The 10,168-nt window shown below is 46.6% G+C and overlaps 1 protein-coding gene across 1 annotated transcript in view; it reads right to left on the reverse strand.

Moving 5' to 3' along the window:
* Window positions 1–8,349: 8,349 nt before the first annotated feature.
* The window catches only part of LOC121581387 (serine/threonine-protein kinase pim-2), a 16,785-nt gene continuing 14,966 nt past the window's right edge, over window positions 8,350–10,168 (reverse strand). Inside the window, exon 7 of the mRNA XM_041896897.2 lies at window positions 8,350–8,502. Coding sequence (XP_041752831.1) covers window positions 8,411–8,502 — 92 coding nt within the window. The 3' untranslated portion in view covers window positions 8,350–8,410. The remainder of the gene's footprint in view (window positions 8,503–10,168) is intronic.

Here is a 10,168-nt window from a genome sequence, read left to right on the forward strand (position 1 = left end):
TGTACCGTGTTTGTGAAGAATGGCCTGTTTTCATATTCATTTATTTACCCCTCTTAGTAAAGGGGAACTGCACCTGCTGATTTGGCCTGGTGTTTTTTGGCTTGGTGATGAGCTTGTGAAAGCTGTTGCTGCTGATAGGCGAAGGTCGCTGACCAGATACTTGCCAACATCACTGCGAGGGCATGTCTGCATGATGCTGAGGAGGGACCCCCTTGCTGCTGTTCTCTCTGCTGCAAACTGGACATCTCTCCAACTGCAGCAGGCAATCCTATGAGGTGGTGTTGACTGGGAGGGCCTGTGACTGGGAGGGCCTGTGACTGGGAGGGCCTGTGACTGGGAGGGCCTGTGACTGGGAGGGCCTGTGACTGGGAGGGCCTGTGACTGGGAGGGCCTGTGACTGGGTGAGATAACAGACAGCCAAGTAGTAAAGAAAGGAGAAAGCGTTTTGCTAATGCACTTCACAACCAAAATGACTTTACTGGTTGTATCTGCTTGGATGGGCAATTAGCTTACTAGTTGTTGGATTCTAGCTTGAAATATATACTTATTCGTGTTACTATACTAGAAATACTTGACATGTATAATGTTATTGTTAAATCTTATGGAGAGGGCCAAAGGGTAACAGTCTGGTTTCAGTCACTGATAAGGTAGGATAGCCGTGGATTAGGGAAGAGTGAGGAATGTGGGCCGAGGTCAGGCCCATGGGGCGGCGCACAATTGGCCCAGCGTCGTCCAGGGTAGGGGAGGGAATGGCCCAGCGTCCTCCAGGGTAGGGGAGGGAATGGCCCAGCGTCCTCCAGGGTAGGGGAGGGAATGGCCCAGCGTCGTCCAGGGTAGGGGAGGGAATGGCCCAGCGTCGTCCAGGGTAGGGGAGGGAATGGCCCAGCGTCGTCCAGGGTAGGGGAGGGAATGGCCCAGCGTCGTCCAGGGTAGGGGAGGGAATGGCCCAGCGTCGTCCAGGGTAGGGGAGGGAATGGCCGGCAGGGATGTAGCTCAGTAGGTAGAGCATGGCGTTTGCAACGCCAGGGTTGTTGGTTCGATTCCCACGGGGGGCCAGTATGAGCCAGGGTTGTTGGTTCGATTCCCACGGGGGGCCAGTATGAGCCAGGGTTGTTGGTTCGATTCCCACGGGGGGCCAGTATGAGCCAGGGTTGTTGGTTCGATTCCCACGGGGGGCCAGTATGAGAGCGTCTGCTAAATGACTAAAACGTACCGTAATGAAGTGAGGAGTTCTATTACACACTCACCACCTAAGTTCCTGCCTAGCAACAGAGATGGATTGGCTGTCTAGATGTGCAAGGAGTTGACTCCGCCTAGTAGGAGGGTATAAATACTAGTGATGGTGGGAACATGTCTTTGTCTTTTCAGCTGTGTGACCCAGTGGGTGAATAAACTTGGTTTGAGCTTTACTAGTCGACCGTTAGTTTTTCACTCTCTTAGTCAGAACCTGACATAGTTTATCAAGCCGGGTATTTTTTAATACAACTTTTCACATTTCACATAACACACATTACCTGTCGTTGTTGATGAAGCTGTCTGTCCTCAGAGCAGTAACTGGGGTCACTATCAGAGGCCTCATGATGAAGTGTCCTTTTCATAGGAGTCGAGATTCACACACAAGGGTACTTGTGTTGCATGACACAATTTAATCTGAGGTCTTGCCTGACAAAGTGTGAAAATAGCAAGTGTATAGTGATTGAACCAATTTTATGGAGGTCGCTCAACCACTGCAATCGCAGTGGTTATGATACCCACGTTTGCTCCTTCTGGTAGGTCCCAGAGTCCGTTCATGACCAGGGGATCAGTCTGGCACCCAACTGTTCATGACCAGGGGATCAGTCTGGCACCCAACTGTTCATGACCAGGGGATCAGTCTGGCACCCAACTGTTCATGACCAGGGGATCAGTCTGGCACCCAACTGTTCATGACCAGGGGATCAGTCTGGCACCCAACTGGGCACTTTGTCATCATCCCTCAATTATAAACATAGCTCGAGAAATAACGTAATCTCGTTTGGAAGCTTATGCTAAGCTAATGCTAAGCTAATGCTAAGCTAATGCTAAACTAATGCTAAGCTAATGCTAAGCTAATGGTAAGCTAATGCTAAGCTAATGCTATGCTTTACAGACTGGCACCAGATTGGATTAGATTCAGGCCGGTTACACCGTTACGTTGTAACCAACTGTGACATGTTTTGCTATGGTATTTTTTTATATTTTATTATAATTCTAATTTTGTAACCCCTTTTTCTCCCCAATTTCGTGATATCCAATTGGTAGTTACAGTCTTGTCCCATCGCTGCAACTCCCGTATGGACTTGGGAGAGGCAAAGGTCGAGAGCCATGCGTCCTCCAAAACACAACCCTGCCAAGCCGCACTGCTTCTTGACACACTGCTCGCTTATTCCGGAAGCCAGCCGCACCAATGTGTCGGAGGAAACACCGTACAACTGGCGACCGAAGTCAGCACCGTACAACTGGCGACCGAAGTCAGCGTGCATGCGCCCGGCCCGCCACAGGAGTTGCAAGAGTGCAATGGGACAAGGACATCCCAACCGGCCAAACCCTCCCCTAACCCGGACGACGCTGGGCCAATTGTGCGCCGCCTCATGGGTCTCCCGGTCGCGGCCGGCTGGGACACAGCCCGGGATCGAGTCTGGGTCTGTAGTGACGCCTCAAGCACTGCGACCGCTGCGCCACTCGGGAGGCCGGCCCTGGGTTGGGTTGAGTTTGTTGCCGCTAGTTAGTACACTGTTGTAGTCAGACATGAGTTAGCTAGTACCACCATAGCTGCATCCAATATTTATTTGTGTCCTAGACATGCGTTGCACCTCGGAGACTGTTTCATCTCAATTACACTAACTAACTAACTAACTAACTTAGTTACTCTAAGTTAAAGAGTAACTGTCTTGAAGAAAACACGTCATGTTAAACCAGATGTTTAGTTATAGTGAAACGTCAATTCTGGTCTTCATTTTGACAGTCTGTTGCTAGGTGATATACACTGCTCAAAAAAATAAAGGGAACACTTAAACAACACAATGTAACTCCAAGTCAATCACACTTCTGTGAAATCAAACTGTCCACTTAGGAAGCAACACTAATTGACAATACATTTCACATGCTGTTGTGCAAATGGAATAGACAACAGGTGGAAATGATAGGCAATTAGCAAGACACCCCCAATAAAGGAGTGGTTCTGCAGGTGGTGACCACAGACCACTTCTCAGTTCCTATGCTTCCTGGCTGATGTTTTGGTCACTTTTGAATGCTGGCGGTGCTTTCACTCTAGTGGTAGCATGAGACGGAGTCTACAACCCACACAAGTGGCTCAGGTAGTGCAGCTCATCCAGGATGGCACATCAATGCGAGCTGTGGCAAGAAGGTTTGCTGTGTCTGTCAGCGTAGTGTCCAGAGCATGGAGGCGCTACCAGGAGACAGGCCAGTACATCAGGAGACGTGGAGGAGGCCGTAGGAGGGCAACAACCCAGCAGCAGGACCGCTACCTCCGCCTTTGTGCAAGGAGGAGCAGGAGGAGCACTGCCAGAGCCCTGCAAAATGACCTCCAGCAGGCCACAAATGTGCATGTGTCTGCTCAAACGGTCAGAAACAGACTCCATGAGGGTGGTATGAGGGCCCGGCGTCCACAGGTGGGGGTTGTGCTTACAGCCCAACACCGTGCAGGACGTTTGGCATTTGCCAGAGAACACCAAGATTGGCAAATTCACCACTGGCGCCCTGTGCTCTTCACAGATGAAAGCAGGTTCACACTGAGCACATGTGACAGACGTGACAGAGTCTGGAGACGCCGTGGAGAACGTTCTGCTGCCTGCAACATCCTCCAGCATGACCGGTTTGGCGGTGGGTCAGTCATGGTGTGGGGTGGCATTTCTTTGGGGGCCGCACAGCCCTCCATGTGCTCGCCAGAGGTAGCCTGACTGCCATTAGGTACCGAGATGAGATCCTCAGACCCCTTGTGAGACCATATGCTGGTGCGGTTGGCCCTGGGTTCCTCCTAATGCAAGACAATGCTAGACCTCATGTGGCTGGAGTGTGTCAGCAGTTCCTGCAAGAGGAAGGCATTGATGCTATGGACTGGCCCGCCCGTTCCCCAGACCTGAATCCAATTGAGCACATCTGGGACATCATGTCTCGCTCCATCCACCAACGCCACGTTGCACCACAGACTGTCCAGGAGTTGGTGGATGCTTTAGTCCAGGTCTGGGAGGAGATCCCTTAGGAGACCATCCGCCACCTCATCAGGAGCATGCCCAGGCGTTGTAGGGAGGTCATACAGGCACGTGGAGGCCACACACACTACTGAGCCTCATTTTGACTTGTTTTAAGGACATTACATCAAAGTTGGATCAGCCTGTAGTGTGGTTTTCCACTTTAATTTTGAGGGTGACTCCAAATCCAGACCTCCATGGGTTGATAAATTTGATTTCCATTGATAATTTTTGTGTGATTTTGTTGTCAGCACATTCAACTATGTAAAGAAAAAAATATTTAATAAGATTATTTCATTCATTCAGATCTAGGATGTGTTGTTTAAGTGTTCCCTTAATTTTTTTGAGCAGTGTATTTTGGTCTTTTAGTAGTGAATCTCTTTTTGTTCCTAGCGGTTCAACTCTACCGTTGAAATCGTGACTCGGGCGAAAAAAACGATCTTTGACTGGGGAAAATAGTTTTGAACGGTCATCCAACTCGGAATAACAAGTCGGGAACTAGGGCATCTTTCCAGAGCTCCGACCTGAAGATCACTGATGTCCTGATTTGACCTCGTTTTTTTCCAAGTTCCCAGTTGTCTTGAAAGCACCATTAATGTGTTGTATTTTCTCCCAACCACTATGACTGATTGCCGGCGCTAAAACAGTTTGCTCATAGTTCATTGTGGTTTCTAATCCCAATTTTTGTATCCTTTATTTACAATATTCATCCTGGTCCCACATAATTCTGAAAAGTGAAAGCATACCTGTGAGGGGGGTGGGGGTGGTCGCCCTGGTAGTAGTTGTAGGTTTTTATAGAGAACCCAAGACCAACCTGTGAGTTAATTTGACCATTGGAAAAAGAGCCACTGCGTAAATACTGCAATGCGGGTTGGATTGAATTGAGCCCCTAATCTTAACTTTCACGGTGATGATTACACTTTTTCCTCCCAACACAATTCCGCAGTAAATGTGAGCTACATTTTATTTTGCGCCCCATGGGGGATTCGAACTTCCACCGCAAGTGGCAATAGATGTCAGGAACTCGGCACCTTACCACTGTGAGCTAAATGTCCAGAGACTTATTTAACTTCACATCATTTTATCAGAGGCAGTGGCCTTCTCTCAGTGGCCTTCTCTCAGTGGCCTTCTATCAGTGGCCTTCTCTCAGTGGCCTTCTATCAGTGGCCTTCTATCAGTGGCCTTCTCTCAGTGGCCTTCTCTCAGTGGCCTTCTATCAGTGTCCTTCTATCAGTGTCCTTCTCTCAGTGGCCTTCTCTCAGTGGCCTTCTCTCAGTGGCCTTCTCTCAGTGTCCTTCTATCAGTGGCCTTCTATCAGTGGCCTTCTCTCAGTGGCCTTCTCTCAGTGTCCTTCTCTCAGTGGCCTTCTATCAGTGTCCTTCTCTCAGTGGCCTTCTCTCAGTGGCCTTCTCTCAGTGGCCTTCTCTCAGTGGCCTTCTCTCAGTGGCCTTCTATCAGTGGCCTTCTATCAGTGGCCTTCTCTGTGGCCTTCTCTCAGTGTCCTTCTATCAGTGGCCTTCTATCAGTGGCCTTCTCTCAGTGGCCTTCTCTCAGTGTCCTTCTCTCAGTGGCCTTCTATCAGTGGCCTTCTCTCAGTGGCCTTCTATCAGTGGCCTTCTCTCAGTGGCCTTCTCTCAGTGGCCTTCTCTCAGTGGCCTTCTCTCAGTGTCCTTCTCTCAGTGGCCTTCTATCAGTGGCCTTCTCTCAGTGGCCTTCTATCAGTGGCCTTCTCTCAGTGGCCTTCTCTCAGTGGCCTTCTCTCAGTGGCCTTCTATCAGTGGCCTTCTCTCAGTGGCCTTCTCTCAGTGGCCTTCTCTCAGTGGCCTTCTCTCAGTGGCCTTCTCTCAGTGGCCTTCTATCAGTGGCCTTCTATCAGTGGCCTTCTCTCAGTGGCCTTCTCTCAGTGGCCTTCTATCAGTGGCCTTCTCTCAGTGGCCTTCTCTCAGTGGCCTTCTCTCAGTGGCCTTCTCTCAGTGGCCTTCTATCAGTGGCCTTCTCTCAGTGGCCTTCTATCAGTGGCCTTCTCTCAGTGGCCTTCTCTCAGTGGCCTTCTCTCAGTGGCCTTCTCTCAGTGTCCTTCTCTCAGTGGCCTTCTCTCAGTGGCCTTCTCTCAGTGGCCTTCTCTCAGTGTCCTTCTATCAGTGGCCTTCTATCAGTGGCCTTCTCTCAGTGGTCTTCTGGTAAGTATGCTTTAGTGAGAAAGTGTTGGGATCTGGTAGGGGGGTTCCCTTACACAGACAGAGACAACTGCAATGGAACAAATAGGTCTGAGCTTGCTTTATGCAGGGTGCGTCGTCTAGCATGCACCTATAATTAAAAAGTTATTAACACAGTATATGTCATCACTAAGTTAATTTCAGTCAATCATTTGGAATGGAAAGGTCTAGGAAGCCTAGCCAGCCAGTGCATTTGTGGCACACCTTGTATGTTAGTGGGCGGACCTTGTTTATGCCCCACCCACAACTTCTCACCTGAATGCATTTTTGAAGGGGTTGGGCAAAGGCTGAAATTGGGGTAAATACAATGACATTGCTACAGGTTCATCTGCCTCACCTAAAGCCCATTCTGGTGGGAAGCTGCTATAGACCACCAAGTGCTAACAGTCAGTATCTGGATAACGTGTGAAATGCTTGATAATGTATGTGATATCAATAGAGAGGTATACTTTCTGGGTGATTTAAATATTGACTGGCTTTCATCAGGCTTATTCCAGTCATGAAATTGCTTGTTCCAGTTACTAATAAGCATGCACCCATTAAGAAAATGACTGTAAAAACAATTGAAATCCCCGTGGATTGATGAGGAATTGAAAAGTTGTATGGGTTGAGAGGGATGAGGCAAAAAGGAATGGCAAATAAGTCTGGCTGCACAACCGATTGGCAAACGTATTGCAAATTGAGAAATCATGTGACTAAACTGAATAAAAGAAGAAGAAACTACACTATGAAACAAAGATAAATGACAAAGAATGATAGTAAAAGCTTTGGAGCACCTTAACTGACATTTTGGGAAAAAAGGCAAACTCAGCTCCATCATTCATTGATTCAGATGGCTTATTCATCACAAAACCAACTGATATTGCCAACTACTTTAAGGATTTTTTTCATTGGCAAGATTAGCAAATTTAGACATGACATGCCAGCAACAATTGCTGACACTACACATCCAAGTGTATCTGACCAAATTATGAAAGACAAGCATTGTCGTTTTGAAGTCCGTAAAGTGAGTGTGGAAGACGTGAAAAAATTATTGTTGTCTATCAACGATGACAAGCCACCGGGGTCTGACAACTTGGATGGAAAATGACTGAGGATAATAGCGGATGATATTGCCACTCCTATTTGCCATCTCTTCAATCTAAGCCTACTAGAAAGTGTGCCCCCTCAGGCCTGGAGGGAAGCAAAAGTCATTCCGCTAACTCAGAATAGTAAAGCCCTCTTTACTGGCTCAAATAGCCGACCAATTAGCCTGTTACCAACCCTTAGTAAATTATTGGAAAAAATGGTGTTTGACCAGATACAATGCTATTTTACAGTAAACAAATTGACAACAAACTTTCAGCATGCTTATAAAGAAGGACATTCAACAAGCACAGCAATTACACAAATGACTGATGATTGGCTGAGAGAAATTGATCTCAATGTAGGTCATTTAGTTCTACATGTACGCTACCGTTGCTATGAACGTTAAGAAGTCAAGTTAGCCAACCTTCCTGAAGCATACTGTATATCAGTCGATGGCTGACACAGCTACAACTCACTCAAAGCTCCCGTCAAACTTCAGTGTGATGTTCCTGTAAAAATAGCGCCACCCAGTGGTGGGTGGACTCTGATGCCTCAAAAAGACGATAAATAACTAACTCTCCTATTTATCAACACCATATACCCCTCAAATTCAAATATGGACCTCGAAGCCAGTTCCACTGATTTATTTTCCCATCCTTCCCCTCAAATCAGTGCTGATTTAGACCTGGGACACCAGGTAGGTGTAATTCATTATCAGGTAGAACAGAAAACCTGCAGTAGTCTGGAACTCGTAGGGAAAGATTTGAATTCCCCTGCTATATAATTTCATCTACTATCAGTCAGGGATGACATGACACAAATAGGAATGCTGACAATGTTTATTTAGGACATTATAGATGAAATATTTCCAAGATGTGAAATCAGTAGTAGTCTGTTCTATTGCATCCAGGGGTGTTGCTGTAACTGCTCCAGGGTTGGCCGGTCGTCTGGACTGACAGCGAGGCACCGGCGAATCAGGTGACGGCAATCTGCAACACAAAAATAGTGATGTCATGTCGCTCTCATTCACACATGCAGGTAAACTGTTTTAGCCCGCTAAGCTAAAGCCTAGGCATTGGGGTCGCCATTGAGTCTCAGGCAAGTTCAACACACGTGAGTGCGGTTCACTAACCTAACTTCGTTACACAGAGACACACAAATCCAAAATCAAGTCACATTTTATTTCGTCACACAGTATAAAAGGTGAAACGCTTTCTACTAGCTGGAGCTCAGCTGGTAGAGCACGGCGCTTGAACGCCAAGGTAGTGGGTTCGATCCCCGGGACCACCCATACACAAATACAAAAAAATGTATGCACGCATGACTGTAAGTCGCTTTGGATAAAAGCGTCTGCTAAATGGCATTATTATTATTATTATTATATTATTATATTATTATACTACTATCTACTGCTCTCTCAACAATAATCAGTATTAATTGTAAAAAAGTCTAATAAAAAATATTAAGTAATTAGAAGATGAATAGTATAAAACGGATATATAATATACTGACTAGATGATGTCAATTATTACAATATAATATACTGACTAGATGATGTCAATTATTACAATATAATATACTGACTAGATGATGTCAATTATTACAATATTATATACTGACTAGATGATGTCAATTATGACTGTATTTACCAACATAAAGTAGATAGTGTCATGGACGCGCAGTTTAATTAAGCAATAAGGCCCGAGGGGGTGTGGTATATGGCCAATATACCACGGCTAAGGGCTGTTCTTACGCTCGACGCAACGCGGAGTGCCTTGTATATTGGCCATACGGTGGCTTGCGAAAGTATTCACCCCCCTTGGCATTTTTCTTATTTTGTTGCCTTACAACCTGGAATTTAAATGGATATTGGGGGGGTTTGTATCATTTGATTTACACAACATGCCTACCACTTTCAAGATGCAAATGTTTTTGTTGTTGTGTGAAACAAACAAGAAATAAGACAAAAAAACTGAACTTGAGCGTGCATAACTATTCACCCCCCCCAAAGTCAATACTTTGTAGAGACACCTTTTGCAGCAATTACAGCTGCAAGTCTCTTGGGGTATGTCTCTATAAGCTTGGCACATCTAGCCACTGGCATTTCTGCCCATTCTTCAAGGCAAAACTGCTCCAGCTCCTTCAAGTTGGATGGGTTCCGCTGGTGTACAGCAATCTTTAAGTCATACCATAGATTCTCAATTGGATTGAGGTCTGGGCTTTGACTAGGCCATTCCAAGACATTTAAATGTTTCCCCTTAAACCACTCGAGTGTTGCTTTAGCAGTATGCTTAGGGTCATTGTCCTGCTGGACGGTGAACCTCAGTCTCAAATCTCTGGAAGACTGAAACAGGTTTCCCTCAAGAATTTCCCTGTATTTAGCGCCATCCATCATTCCTTCAATTCTGACCAGTTTCCCAGTCCCTGCCGATGAAAAATATCCCCACAGCATGATGCTGCCACCACCATGCTTCACTGTGGGGATGGTGTTCTCGGGGTGATGAGAGGTGTTGGGATTGCGCCAGACATAGTGTTTTCCTTGATGGCCAAAAAGCTCAATTTTAGTCTTATCTGACCAGAGTACCTTCTTCCATATGTTTGTGGAGTCTCCCACATGCCTTTTGGCAAACCAAACGTGTTTGCTTATTTTTTTCT

The sequence above is a fragment of the Coregonus clupeaformis genome, chromosome 14 (assembly GCF_020615455.1).
Source record: "Coregonus clupeaformis isolate EN_2021a chromosome 14, ASM2061545v1, whole genome shotgun sequence".
Classification (NCBI taxonomy): domain Eukaryota; kingdom Metazoa; phylum Chordata; class Actinopteri; order Salmoniformes; family Salmonidae; genus Coregonus; species Coregonus clupeaformis.